Source organism: Rhinatrema bivittatum, chromosome 3 (assembly GCF_901001135.1).
Source record: "Rhinatrema bivittatum chromosome 3, aRhiBiv1.1, whole genome shotgun sequence".
NCBI lineage: Eukaryota > Metazoa > Chordata > Amphibia > Gymnophiona > Rhinatrematidae > Rhinatrema > Rhinatrema bivittatum.
Window position 1 is genome coordinate 532,497,939 of NC_042617.1, and position 15,819 is coordinate 532,513,757.

Sequence of the window (15,819 nt, forward strand, 5' to 3'; positions counted from 1 at the left end):
TGAAAGATTTTCAGAATGGTGAGATTGCTGTGTGTGAAAGATGCTTGAAAATACAAGTGACTCATACAATGCATTCCAGCAGAAGTGTGAAAGAGAAAGGAGAGAAGGTTGATGTGTTAGAGTGATCACCAGATGTGAGGTGTTGCGCTTGGAGGTGGACCCTTGTCCTGGAGCAGTGGAGAACGGCTCCCTGGTAGGGACCAGGAAGCACCTGTCCCCAGGGGGCGGAGCACAGGAAGAGACGGAGGCTAGGATGAGCTTCACCACTAAGCTAAGGTCAGCAGAGAGTACCTGTTTTTTTTGAGTTTTTTTTAATAATCCTTTGGGTATGATATTTATGTCAGTTATGCAAGCATTTATCCCTGATTGTACTGTAATAGAAATAATGATCACTGAAATTCCAGTATAGCATGATACATAGAACCTTTCACATTTACATATAATATTTTCAGTGCTTATTAATTAAAGCTAAATATGTAACTTATTTCTTTATAAAATATTCTACATACTCTCAACAGTACATTGAATTTTCACAGTCAAAAATAGAGGCTTTTTAAAAATCTAAGTCTTATATTTATTCCAGAAAGACCTTTCCATTCACCTTTGCTTGGAGAGTGACATCCTCATTTTAATGGTCACTCTCTTGCTCATCTTATGCCTCCAAAAATATTAGTGATATGTTTGCCATGAGCATCACAATTTCAGTTGTTTTAATAGAATAATCTCATATTTGTATGCTTTGCAATGTGAAGAATGTTGAAAAGAATTAGGCATAATAACGCTCCAAAAAAGGAATAGAAACTAACCTAATTTGGCATGCAGGAAGAAAATGTGAATATTTCAGATAAGTCAGAAACATTAGAGCCTCCAAAACCATGCACCCATTGCTTTCTGTGGGAAGCTATTTCACACAGTTTGCACTATTAGAATATTGAACAGCACTTCATTCCAAACACCCTCTCCCTACCCTACCAAAACATGGCCGCAGAGAGAGACAGAGAAAATACTGGCAGCAGCTGGCAAAGGTTGGCCCAGAAAGGCACTTCTGAAGTACACACGCATCCACCACAGACAGGGAAAATAAATGATGCAGCTTCTCAATTCATCCCTCTATGCACACACAATTACCCTAACTACACCCCCCCCAACCACATTCCCCACCTACAAATACACATACAGACACCCCAGAGCTTCCTTTACAAACACGATTCTGCCTCATATAACCGACCCACCCACCCACCACACACAAATCTTTCCAAATGTACACCATCCCTTCACGCACATCCAACTTCTACGTAACCCTCACAACCCTGTTCATTACCTACAAACACAGCCATGCTCCCCAAAACACATTTCTCACCCACCATACACACCCGGCCATCATCACCCCTTCCCCCAATATATGTTGGAAATTATTTCTGAAGTCACACCTCTACATGCATTCCCTACTTGTTTTGAAAGACATAATCGCCCATAGTTGAGAAGCAGCGGGTTAAAAGTCTGTCCTGATCACTGGTGCAAAAATCTACATGCCTGATATAGAAGTATTAACTACCAATAGTATCTCTTTGATGCAGACAAAGGATGTCCTAGTTAAGGGCATTTTGAATTCAGCTGGGACATTTTAATACATTTTCAGGAGAAGTGTTAGGCTGTCCAAATGTATTCTGTCAAATTTTGCTTATCCTTCTGTGTACCAACAGCTTACTTATCCCTCAGGCTTCTTGTATGAGCATCCTGAATGTAGAAAATGTAATGAAATAGTTATGTTCTCATTGTTAAGTGTGGCACTGACTGACAGAGAGGTTTTTATATTATTTTAATTGTTATGGAGCTAACCAATGGCAAAGCTGCCTGTGGCACTTTTTTTTGTCAACATCCTTGCAGTGCAGTTGGAGTTGAATTGGGCTTTTGGTTAATTCCTTTCTTGTAAACCTAGTGATTCAGTATCTATAACTGGGAACATATGTGCAAAAAAAGCAGACCATCAGTTATCAATAAATGGCAGCTGTAAGACTCTCCAGTTAATACCTGCCATGCCTTCTCTTTGTAGAAGAGGGGTGAGCAGCATTGTGTTCCTGAAATGCTAGGTTCTGGGTGACAGTGTAATAATCCCAAGAAGAAAGGCAGGGGAGATATAAGACATTTAAATATCTGAAAGGCTTCCATGTACAGGAGCTGAACCTCTTTCAACAGAAATGGGATGAGATGAAAGGGGGTAGACTCGGGAGTAATCTTTACAGACAGAGTAGTGGATTCAGGAAACAGCTTCCCAGTGGAGGTGGTGGAGACAAAAACGAGATCTGAATTCAAGAAAGCATGGGATAAACACAGGAGACCTCTGAGGGGGTGATGGGAATTGTAAAGCTAAATTAGTTGGGAGGATGAACAGTCTGGACAGGCCATACGGTCTCTTTCTGCCGGCATGTTTCTGTGAGCAGCTCTCAAGGCAGTTTGTGGGGCACGTAAAGCTTACTAATAAGAGCGATGTAGATAGAGGGACTGAGCAGATGGCATCCTGGGGTGGTTCACTTGTGGTCCTTCGTCTCTCTCCTGATGTCTGTCTTTCCTCTCCTCCATACTGACTTTTCCTCCCCTCTCTTTTTTAGCCCGTATCATAGTTTCTATAGCTGTCGCTCTATATTCTCTCCCCTGTAACCGCTCCATTCGCTGTCTCTCATCAGGATGTGAGGAAATGCCTCAGCCAAGCTGAGAGCCAGCAACTTTCTGGTTAAGAAAGTAAAAGGGGGTCTCGGGGGGGGGGGGGGGAGGAGGAAGATTTTTCCTTCTGGTTAAGCTAGAAAGATCTTGTGTATTTCCTTACCTCTCGAAGGCATTCATTTCTTTGCTACCTCTGATCCACAGAATTTATTTATTTCTTCTATGAAACCACCTGAGGCAATGTACAGCACAATGCAAACAATTAAAACCCCATAAAACAGCATAAACCATCTCACCTCCAACCAATCTACTCAACTATATGCCCCTCACTCCATCTGCAATGCAGCACAAAATCAGCTCGCGATTGATTGTCTTTCTAAACGTAAACCCAATCCTTTATAGCATGGAAGTTTATACAGAGTCACAGGAGCAATTATTGAAAAAGCCTTCCCCCTCTCGTTCTCTGAAGATGAGCTTCCCTTAGTGAGGGAACACCAAGTAACACAGAGAGGTATAACGTTGGCTCATTGGTGGCACCACCACTGAAAATAACCAGGTTTCGGTGAATTACCATAAATACCAGAGCTTTACAATTGAGCTGCATGGGATGGTGATCTAAACTAGGTTGCAAGTTATGTTGTACCACCCCCAAGTTGCTGTGAGCCTGGTGTGATAGGAAAGGCCTCTTCATACTTATGACCCAGGTGTATGAGCAGCCTCACTCTTGTACTCTTGAGGCAAAATTATCCTTTGTTATAGGAGATGCTGCCGGACACAAACTGCCCTCTGCAAATGCAGTAAAAAATCAAGCAACATAATAACTTGACTACTTACAGCCCAAGTCTTATAGGTAGCTACTGAATCCCACATGATATCTGTTCCCTGCTGAGGCTATTGCCCTGCTTATTAGATATTCATGCTCTTGGGGCATATGCAAGCCCATTGTCTACTTTTGGTAAAGTAGATTCCAGTTTTCTTGTGAGGCTGTGTAGTTTAGAAAGAATGTTGACTGAATACTTGCACTGTGTCCATAGGGCTTACTTGATCTGTGCATGGGCAGAGAAAGGGGCAGATGCAATGGGTCCAGATGGGGTAGTGATTCATTCAGATGCCTTTCCCCCGGACACCATCGTGGACACGCTGGGAGCCGGAGACACTTTTAATGCATCTGTAATTTATGCCCTGTCTACAGGTAAGAGACCGAATGGTATGCTCTAGGGCTGTTTATCAACCATCCTGTCCCAATCTCTCCTGCCATGGTGCTGCCGTAGAAGATTGATTTCTCACACTCTCACCAAGCGCTGCCTTCTCTATGAAATGGTTTAGTAAGGACTGATTTGGCATAGAGGATGACAGTGAATGAGGGGTAAGCGCACAGCTACTTCTCGAATGAGTTAGAGGCATTGGTTGTGAGGGAGCTCAGAGCCAATTCTTATAATGAACAAGGTTTATTGTTGGAGAGTGCACACTCCCCTTCTTCCCTTTTATTCTTCACACTGAGTGTTATGTTATTCTTTTTGTGACAGGTAAGACCATGCAGGAGGCACTGACCTTTGGCTGTCAGATTGCTGGAAGGAAATGTGGGGTCCAAGGCTTTGATGGGTTTATCTGAGGACATCAGGAAGCCACCAGGATTATCTGTATTGCAGCATGGAACAACTACAAGCGAACCTGAATGAAATCTATCTGAGGCCCAGGGAAGAATCTGTGGAATCCTGTGAAGCTATTACTCACCTGCCTGGTTCCAGTTTAATAAAACAGTGGAAAATGTCTCTCAGATGAATTCTGACATCTTCCCTAATGCTAATGGAAAAGTACCCACTACACTAACAAAGACTTTGCAAAAATCTACCACAAAGTAATATCAAAGAGCCATGCATTTTTGCTATGCAGTGAATTCCTTCCTGGATGCATACCTTGTGCGAGCTGGTAAAATATGCTGCTACTTTGTTGTCTACTGATACATGCACATATTGCAGTTTACAAAAGGGACCATGGAAAGTATTGGCAGATAATTTAATTTGAAAAATGAGCACTTTGATTAGGTGATGACTAGTTCTAGTCATAGCTTAGCCGTAGAGCTACATGGGTGTAACCTTTATAAGCCTATACTATAATTTGTACTAGTTTTTAGGAGGAATTACGTGTAAAATAATAAAGGGTATCAAGGTTGCACAAACAGCAAGCTAGATCAAGCTACAACAGTCCACACCAAGATTATCATTCCCCAGTCGCATAGGAAAAAGTATGTTTATATGGTGTTCCAGCAGAATAGAATGTGAAGTAAAAGAGCAAAACTGTAATCACCAAAATTGTTTCTAAAAGGATCTGTCAGTCCATAAACCAAGTACAAAATGTTTTTGGGTTTTGGTTTTTTTTTTATTCATGGATGTCCTTAATGTAAATTTTTTCACTTCATCATTTTTTCTTTTTATAGTGTTCAAACAAATAGGGATTAGCCAATGATTACCAACAGGTCTCAATACTGCTGTTTTAGAAGGCTGCAAAGAAGAGCTAATGTCATCAGACTGATACATCCATTTTAAAGCTATTGTTGAAACCACTCCCGCCCATGGGATCTTAAAGGACAAATCACAAACCATAAAATATGAAAAGAAATAGACCCTGCATAAATATTAGAAGAACACAGTCCAATCTGTCTCAAGATTCTTGCCAGTGGGGGCCACAGAATGTAATCTGTAGATCCAGGGCTGTTCTAGTTGTAACAAACACTTGTTTCATGTCACACCTACTTAGCCATGGTACAATAATATCCACGATGCCCCAAAGATCACGTTTAATTAGTACCCATGCTAATCACAGGTGCTGCCACATGCAGATTGCAGACACGGTGCCAGTATTCTGCCATGTGAGTTCTATAAGTGTCTTGTTTTTTTGTGGTTTTTTTTGCAGGGTTTTCTCTTTGGCAGCACAGCACTGCTTGTAACTATAATATACATGCTGTTGTGATATTTTTACATTAGAAAATTGAACTTTGGATGTCCTTTTTCATGTAAAATTGTTGTAAATGAATTGTATGGGGGAAGGATGTGACTGGGTGGAAGGATAGGGGTGGCCACAAGGCTTTACTGTTCACCTTGGGTGCCTAATACTCTTTCTATTGGCCCTGCATCTCCTCAACTCTTGCCATCCAAATCTCTATGGGAGGCATGCTCTTAGCTCCCAATATTTATTTAGTTACTTAAAAATGTTTATAGCCCACAGATCCATAAACACACAAGATTCAAAATGAGAAGCAAAATTAAGTAATAGACGAAGGGAAGGCTTGTTCAAACAAGAAAGCATTCACTACCTGCCGAAAAGTTAGATAGCAATTTGATAAGTGAATCTCAGCAGGAACTGTGGTTTTAGAGTGTGGGGCCGCCACTGCCCCTGCTTTTTGATCGAGTCGACGTCAAACAAATTGTTTGAATGGGAGGTACAGTCAAGAGCATCAGCCCTGGAGATCTCTAGGCGGCACTGAGTATAAACAGAGATGGAAGTTCAAATGGTTTCAGGTACAGCTTTGACTTTTGAGTAATGCCTTGAAAACTAATACAAGGATCTTAAATGTGATTTACCAGCATAGTGGAAGCCAGTGAAGATTAGAAAGGATAAGGGGATATATGCTCAAAATATGGAAGACTAACATTCTCCACGCCGTGGCATATTGTACTAACTGAAGAACATTCAGAAAGTATTTAGGAAGTCCTAATCATAATGAGATGCTGTAATCCACATGAGTACACAGGCTTGCAAGCCTGATCACAAATTCCTAGGATGTAACATAGCTTTTAAGCATTTAAGAACCTACAGGGCCGATGCAATAAGCCTCACCTGAAAACATGCGTCCATTTTTTTAATGCGCACAGTCAGGTCTCTTGGACCTCCAATCCGGTATGGAAATGAGGTGCCACGCTAAAATGGACACGCTAGGGATCAATTGTGCGTCCCTAGTGTGTCCTTGGCATCAGGAACCCAGGAGCCATGGCTGTGAGCACAGCAATGGGTTAGGAAAAGGAACGCTTAATTTATGAGTGTCCATGTTCCTAACCGCACACAGCCATGGGTTAGGAAAACGGATGCTGGTATGTTGAGCTTCCGTTTTCTGAAGCTGGTTGCCGTCAAGAATTTTTTCATGTTGCTACTTTCTGTGGTTCCTCCTACTTAGTATCACAACAATACTAAAAGTAGAAAGAACCACAGAAAGCAGGATTTTTTTGTTTTTTAGTGAACACGTGACGCCTGCCAAGACTTAACACCGGCTAATTTGCCGTGCTCAAAAGTGTGCGTTGGGCACATGGCAATTTTTTGCATCAGGATAATAGCTATTAGCCTCATCAACAAGACATTTACATGTGATGAGTGCTATTAGCGAAGCGCGAGTTTGGACGCATGTTTTAGATGTGCTAATCCTCTTATTATATCAAGTGTTAGCCTAATGCATCCAAAACGCACGTCCAATCACTAGTTAAGCTATGCGCTAGCCTGCGTGCACGATATTGCATCGGCCAGTAAGTTTGTAAAAGGAAGTTTTATCAAGAGCATTTATGAATACCCAGATATTTTATCTCAGAGGGTTGGTCCTCAGTCTGGTTCTGTTCCACATTTTCATAAGCAATAGTGGGGAAGAGCTATCAGCAAATGTTTTTTGCGGAAAAAGGTAGATAACCTGGAAGGAGTGGGAAAGGTGAGTGATTTAACCATACTTGAGGAATGATCTAGAGCAGGGGGGAACCCCAAACATTTCGACAGAACGGCCACCTCGAACATTTCAAATATCCAAATGTGTACTGAGCTGGAGATGGGATAGGGAGAGATGAAGACCCTTGGAGTTTTATTTATTGTAGAATTTTATATTCTGCTTTTCAGCACTTCAAAGCAGATTACATTCAGGTACTGCAGGTATTTCCCTAGCCCCACAGGGCTTACAATCTAATTTTGTACCTGAGGCAATGGAGGGTAAAGTGACTTGCCCAAGGTCACAATGAGGTCAGTGGGATTTGAGCCCTGGTTTGTAGCCCACTGCCCTAAACACTAGGTTACGCCGCCACGTTGCTGCAAAATAATTTTTTGGTGGGGGGAGAAGGGAACCATGTCTGACTTTTTCAGTGACTTGAAATGCTGGGGAGGGGTTTCTACAAGTGTCAGCGTGTGGCAGATATTCTATTGATACTCTTTCTAGATTTCTCCAAAATTGGCAACCTTACCACACCCCAAGCAAACTTGCCCCATCTTTCCCGGTTCCCCAATATCTGCCTAGCTAGAGAAGTGTTGGGTGGAAGGGGGATCGGGTGTATTTGTGTGATGTGCTCTCTCTCTCTCTCATACAAACATCCTAATGCCCTCTTGCTTCCCTTTCTTCTTCCTTCCTCTTTCTTATTCCTTTTTGCCACTTCTTCTTTCCCCTTCTCTCACTCCCTTTTAACTTGCACTTAAAGCGGGTAAATAAGTTTTTGAAAAGTGCTGCGACAGCATGTTATATTTACATTTCCCTTTGAAAATTATTCTGGGTGTACGTTCCATCCTGGCCCCCTCACCTTCCATGCTCCCATGCGACTCCAACTAAAACCACTCACTCAGAGTCCAATCCTATTGTTTATTTACTTGCACACGAATAATACAGAAAGTGCAGGTTCCACCTTGATGTATTTAGTAGAGCTCCAAAACTACCAGCACATATGTAGATGTAAAAACGTCGGATGCCATTTAATAATCCAATATCGGGCACTGCTGCTCATAATTCTGAGAATTCATTATCGGTGGAACTAGCATAGCCCCATGCTACTCGCACAGGATCGTTGCCGCATGCCTCAGCAGGAGGAGTCCCAGTAAAATGTTGGCATTTTCTTCCCTGCAGCTTAGAAGTACTCTATGGGGAGCTGAATCCTCAGAGTTGCTGGGTGGAGAAGTCGCTTATTCCAGTGCTCTCCAAGGAATTGCCTCACTAACACTGGAGCATGCTCGGATAAAGCAGAACAGAATGTTAATTCCACAAGAAGCCGCTTTAGTACCATGTTAGCCAGTAACCATGGGCTACTCTAGGAACCCAACGGGTTCTTCTGGGTTGACAGAAAGCAAACCATCTATTCCAATACTTAGTAATCACTTTGCACACCAAACAATCTTCCACCACTCAATAGGAGTATGTTTCTATGAGATAAATGCACAGACCCTTTATCCCCTCCAATTATGCTCTAAACCCCATGGTTCTCAACCTTTTTCCTGTTGTCACATCTGATGGCCAATGCTCACGTGTGCGACACACTATTCACAACAATCCACAGATACACTTAAAAATAAAGCCTCAGTATTACTTTTATTGTTAAGAATGACACATAAGATAAGAGTACTCTCTCTGAACAGAAACAACATAAAGATTTGTACAAGCTGCATTCTCTATCCTCTGAGAGGGCTAGCACCCTTTTTTCTTCTGCTGTCATTTTTGGACCCAGTGGAGAAGATAGAAAATCAGTTATCACTGGCCCAGAAGAGAAAGAGAATTGATATTTCTTGCTTGGCTCCAGCAGGCATGGAGGACAAAGAGCTGTGTCTTACTGGGCCCAGTGGATGAAGTCTGCCTTGTAAACTGTACAGCCTTGCATATCCTCTTCTTCCCACACAATTAAAAAGTATGCATTTATAATAGATTTTATATGAAAAATGGCATTAAAAGTACAGTCAGGGAAAAGAAAATCACAACGTGTATGTGATAGAAAGCCTCAAGACTGCCTTAACGGACCGGCTCCAGCTATCTGGCCCGGTCCACCTTAAGACAGACAGGAAAGGGATCCACGGGTGGGGGCATTTCCCTGAGGTAAGGGATACAAAAGTGAGGCCCTGAGAAAGTTAGAGGCCCCAGGAAGGAGAAGGAAGCTGCAATCCAATGTTGTGTTTGTTCTGGACATTTTGCTTTGCATGTCAGTCTGCTGAGGTAAGCAGCCATTTGCTTCTGTTCTGTTATGTGATTTTTAAAATAAACTGATGAAAAGCAGACCATTCTCCAGCCTGGTCTGTTTTGCGGCCTACTCCAACCATAGACTGCTCCAAGGGCATCACATATGGTGTTAGCAGTGGGATAGAAAAGTATAATTATTCCCAAGGTTTAGAGGCAGTCGTGGAGTTAGAGGGGGCTCCCCAACATATAGAAGTTCCCTCAGACTGGATAGGTGAGGGAAACCCCGGGAATTTTAGGCGGGCTCAATAAGAAGATGGAACACTAAAAGGGGCCCAGGAGAATATACAGATGATAGATGGGGAATTAGTCTCTGGGGTGGAGGGTCAAAAGCCAGCCCCCCCCCCCTTTTTTTTGTACTCAAGAAAAATCTAGTATACAGAGTAGCAAAGGGGAATCTGGAGGGTGAAACAGTTGAGCAGCTTTTGGTTCCCCAGCAGTCTCATCAGCAAGTGTTGCAGCTCGCCCAGAGTCATCAATGGGGGGCCACCTAGGGGAAGATAAAACACGAGAAAAGATTTTAGCCCAGTTCTATTGGCCTGGCTTGTATCGACATGTTCAGGACTACTGTCAGTCCTGCCCTACCTGTCAGCTGACCAGACCAGCAGCAACGCACTTAGCTCCCCTGGTGCCCATGCCAATTATAGATACACCTTTTGAGAGGGTCGCTATGGACTTGGTAGGCCCCTTAGAGAGGTCTAGCCACTGAAACAAATATATCCTGGTCATTCTTGACTATGCAACCAGGTATCCCGAAGCTATTCCCCTACGAGATATGAAGACTCAAACAATAGCCACGGCCTTGGTGGAGGTGATTTCCCGAGTGGGGTTATCCAAAGAGATAACCGACCAAGGGACCCCATTTGTCTCTAAAGTGATGAAACAAGTTTGCACATTATTGCAGGTAAAAACCCTGAGGATGTCAGTTTACCATCCACAACCTGATGGGCTTGTGGAGCGTTTTAACAAAACTCTCAAGCAGATATTGAGGAAGTTCATTGCGGAAGATGGCAAGAATTGGGACTTACTCTTGCCATATATATTGATCGCCATTCGGGAAGTCCCTAAAAGTTCAACCGGGTTTTCCCCGTTCGAATTATTGTATGGTAGAAGACCACGGGGAATCCTGGATGTAGTACAAGAGACCTGGGAGGAGGAACCCAACTCTGAACAGAATTTGGCCGACTATGTGATCCAGATGCAGGACCGACTGGGGAGGGCAGGGGAGGCTGCCCGACTATGCCTACAAAAAGGCCCAGGCTACCTAAGCCCAGCAATATAACCAGTCTGCTGTTCATCAGGTCTTCCAGCCAGGAGACCACGTACTAGTGTTACTACCAACTTCAGAAAGTAAATTGCTGTCCCATTGGCAAGGTCCGTATAAGGTACTGGAGAAGATGGGCCCGGTGGATTATAAAGTGACTCAACCCGACAAACAGAAGAAGGCCCAGATCTTCCATGTGAATCTACTAAAAAAATGCTCCGACTTACAGTCTGGTCCAAGAAGAAGACTTTGGTCCAGACATTTCACAAACTTTGGGGTGTTGTGTCTGTCGGTTCCCGACGCCCTCTCTCCGCCCTCCTCACCTCTTTGGCGCCTCCCTCTTCGCCCGCGGGAAGATGGCTGCCGTGGCGTTTCTCTGCCGAGGTCCTCCGGCGTCCCCGGACCGGCGCCACGCTGCTAACCGCCATGTTTCCTGGAGGCCTAGGGGCAAGCACGTGGCGCAGCCCCAACTGAAATACCGGTGATGACGCAAACCTCAGGGGCGTCCCCCGAAGAAGATGTCACCCGCGACGGATATTTAAGGTCTTAGAATTTGCTAACACATCGAGTTAGCAAGGATATGGATTCGTTCTATCTACGCTACTCTGCCTCCTCAGACTAACCAGGGGTACCCGCTCCTTGGGGGCCTCACCCTCTCTCTCTTACTTTGTAGATTGCAGTCTGGAACCAGTACTCGTTCCTCGAGGGCCCTTGTTCCCGGACTTCTTCAAATTCACTTCTGCCAGGAAGTCAGCACTGCCTAGTACATCTGTGAGTTACCATCGCTCTCTCAGAGCTTTCCCTGGAATCAGGTACTCGCTCCTCGAGGGCCTATACATTCCAGCTCCTGGGCTTCTATGAGACATTGTGTGAGTCTTATCATCAGGTTCGGTACATGAACTCTGCTTACCCTGCCTACTCACTAATTTTCAGTTTCTCTTCAGCTCAGCCTCCAGGGATCGCTGTTCCAGCTTCTGAGGGGCTACAGCCCAGCCAGGCATTCCAGCTCACTACTGCCACCTCTGGTGGTTCAGTATACTGTCTAATAAAAGATCTAGTGTGTGTCTGTCTCCATACTCTGAGCCTGACCCTGGTGGTCCCTCTTGGGGTCTTCCCCGGGGGCATGGTCATCTGCCACTCGTCCAAGGATCCACCCACAACTCTCCTAAATACTATAGATTGCTGACTCCTATCTGATTGCTCCTCCCATCAGATAGCAGTTTCATTACAGATTGCTAACTCCAAGCAGACTGTTATCTTTGATTCACTACACCGGGCCCCAGATGATCCCATATGGGGACCAACTCTCCGCAACGCAGAAAGTGGACCTAGATAAACTGGTGACTCGGAATAAAGAGGTCTTCTCAACTATGCCCGGGACAACTCACTTAACTTGTCACGACATTATTACAAACCCAGGAGTAATAGTTAAACAATGGACCTTCCAGATTCCCGAAGCCAGGAGGCAGGTTGTAGAAGCTGAGGTGAAAGAAATGCTTCGACTTGGAGTAATAGAGGAATCTAATAGCGATTGGTCCTTGCCCATTGTACTGGTACCTAAACCGGATGGTAATATCCGGTTCTGTATTGACTTCCGGAAGGTCAATGAGGCTTCGAAGCTGGACGCATACCCGATGCCCCGCATGAATGAACTTATTGAATGCTTGGGAACTGCCCAGTTCATCTCCACACTTGATTTGACAAAGGGATACTGGCAAGTTCCCCTGGCGCCAACTGCGAAGGAGAAGACGACTTTCTCAACACCGGAAGGACACTTCCAATTTACGGTCCTGCAGTTCGGACTTCATGGGGCTCCAGCTGCCTTCCAGCGCTTGGTAGACCACTTGCTATGCCCACATCAGGGTTATGCAGCGGCCTATCTTGACGACATCGTCATTTACAGTGGAGACTGGGAGACACATCTAAGGCAATCACAGGCAGTACTTACAAGTCTACAAAGGGCTGGACTGACTGCCAACCCCAAGAAATGTAAATTAGGTGGTCAAGAAGTACAATATCTGGGATACTCCCTTGGGAGAGGAAAAGTCCACCCGCAGGCGCAGAAAATAGAAGCAATTACCTGAGTCCCGGTTCCACAGACAAAGAGTAAGGTGAGAGCCTTTTTAGGTCTCATCGGTTACTATCGACGGTTCATACCAAACTTTTCAGAAAAAACAGAGCCACTCACATGCTTATTCCAAAAGAAAGCCCCAGAGAAGGTTAGATGGTCTGCAGAGGCGGAGGAAGCCTTCCAGGGTTTAAAGAAAGACATATGCTCGGAACCTGTTCTGCTAAGTCCAGACTTTACTAAGCCCTTTATAGTACAGACAGACGCATCAGAGGTGGGGCTAGGAGCCGTCCTCACACATGAGAAAGAAGACGAAGAACACCCAGTAGTCTTCATTAGCAGGAAGCTACTACCCCGAGAGAGATGCTATTCAACGATAGAGAAAGAGGCCTTAGCTGTCAAATGGGCCTTGGAGGCTTTTCGTTATTATCTACTGGGCTGCAAGTTCATGCTGGTAACAGATCACCAACCCCTTGTCTGGGTCGCTTGGAATAAGGAGTCCAATGGACGAGTAATGAAGTGGTTTCTGGCACTCCAACCATTTGATTTTACAGTTCGACACAGAGCAGGGAAGTCGAATATAAATGCAGACTTCCTTTCTAGAGAAGTCTCCCTGGTACAGGCAGGCACTCAACTAAGGAAGATTGAACTGAGGGGGAGGGAATGTGATAGAGTATGTGATAGAAAGCCTCAGACTGCCTTAACGGACCAGCTCCAGCTATCTGGCCCAGTCCACCTTCAGACAGACAGGAAAGGGATCCTCGGGTGGGGGCATTTCCCTGAGGTAAGGGATACCAGGGTGAGGACCTGAGAGAGTTAGAGAGGCCCCAGGAAGGAGAAGGAAGCTGCAATCCAATGCTGTGTTTGTTCTGGACATTTTACTTTGCATTTCAGTCTGCTGAGGTAAGCAGCTATTTGCTTCTTTTCTGTTATGTGATTTTTAAAATAAACTGATGAAAAGCAGACCATTCTCCAGCCTGGTCTGTTTTGCGGCCTACTCCAGTCATAGACCGCGCCAAGGGCATCACAGTGTATTCTATTTGCATGCACTATTGTGGTACCAACCAGAAAACCCTGCAAAAAAGTAAAAAAAAACCCAAAACACTGAACCCATATGGCATTAGTGCTATTGATACGTGTACAGTGTGGGCTTAGCACCAGAAAGTCACGAATAAAAGAATTATAACAATAATATAGTAAAACCTCCATACAAAAACAACACTGCTAGCATGCAAACAGTAACAGCCCTACTTATGAAAAGGTAGAAGTGCTAATATTACACCAGGCCCTAAAATACCAATACACCTCATATTAGGAAAATAAAGCAAGCCAGGCTGCTATAGATCCCTACACAAAAACTACATGCTGGCAGAATATCTCACCTCAGTCATATATGCAGAATACAGCAGACCCTCACCAAATATAGAACAGAAATATACAGACAAAAACCGAACTGGAAACAACAACAGTACAACAATAGAAAAACAGAATCCCCATTCCTCATAAAATATCAAAAAATATAAAATCAATAGTAATAAAATCATACTAATAAAAAACATATTTCATAACAGCTGAAGAATAGAATAATATCCAACAATTAAAAACTCATAAAAATGTTCCAAACACCAATAAAAAATTTTTAACAGCAGACACATCCAATAATTAAAACTAATAAGGATTTAAAAAAAAAAAACAAAAAAAAACCCTTGCTTTCCGTACCTGGGAACATTTGATTTCATGGTGCTCTGAGATTGTCTTGGATTAACAAGAGGAGATGAGGGGGGTTGTTGCTCAAACTTTCTCCTCCCCCTCTCTCATATATTGTTTTTATATAACTACAAAGATTTTTTATAAACTACAAATATTGTTTTTATAAACTACAAGTTTTGAGAAGGCTCAAACCCCTCCTTCATTTCCATGATTTTAGAACAGTCCTTCAAACCATGCTCTTTGCCAAAATAGACTACTGCAACGCTCTCCTCCTTGGACTCCCCATCTCCACCACCAAACCACTACAGATGCTCCAGAACGCCGCGGCTAGAATCTTGACTAACACCAACCGCGGAGATCACATCACACCCATCCTCCGGAACTTACACTGGCTTCCAGTAAATTACAGAATCCTACACAAGGCCCTCACCATAATACACAAAACCATCCACAAACAACTACAGCTCGACCTTGAAATCCCATTCAGACTCCACACCTCTACTAGACCCATCAGAGAAACGTACAAAGGAACTCTGCAAGCCCCCCCAACCAACGCCATACAACGAGTAAAGACCGGGCATTCTCGACAGCAGGCCCTGCCATTTGGAATAATGTGCCCACAGACCTCAGACTGGAGCCCTGCCATCTAACATTTCGGAAAAAACTCAAGACCTGGCTATTCCTTCAAGCCTTCCCGTAAACTTTCTGAAACATGCAAATGGTCCTTTAGCCATACTTCGCTATATATACAGCTAGGAACCCCATCTACTAAGTATTTTTAATACGTTTAATTTTTTAATTTTACTTGTTAACTGTCTGCCTCTGTCCTATGTTTTTCCGGCTATCTTAGCCCCCAAGTTTATTCCACCTTGTTGATTGTAACTTTGCTTCTTGTTTAAATGGTTTGTTAAAGTTATTACCCGTTGTTCTGTGTAAACCGATGTGATATGGTAATGATCATGAATGTCGGTATAGAAAAGAGTTAAATAAACAAATAAATAAATAGATAAATATATGCACATACTGTCTCCCTCGCTCACATGCTCAGTCTCACACAAACACAGGCTGTCTCTCACTCGCTCTTTCTGAGTCATGTGCAAACAAAGACACATGCAGGCTGTCTCTCACTCTCATGTGCTCAGTCACACAGGCATGCGCACA

The 15,819-nt window shown here is 43.7% G+C and overlaps 1 protein-coding gene across 9 annotated transcripts in view; it reads left to right on the forward strand.

The window, feature by feature from the left end:
• Positions 1-9,655, forward strand: part of KHK (ketohexokinase) — a 40,794-nt gene extending 31,139 nt beyond the window's left edge. For 8 of the 9 annotated variants that reach the window (XM_029596311.1, XM_029596306.1, XM_029596314.1 and 5 more), the window contains 2 exons: positions 3,696-3,853; positions 4,188-9,655. In XM_029596311.1, coding sequence (XP_029452171.1) covers positions 3,696-3,853; positions 4,188-4,273 — 244 coding nt within the window. In that variant the 3' untranslated portion in view covers positions 4,274-9,655. The remainder of the gene's footprint in view (positions 1-3,695; positions 3,854-4,187) is intronic. The other variant, XM_029596312.1, reaches the window with a different exon arrangement.
• Positions 9,656-15,819: the final 6,164 nt, after the last annotated feature.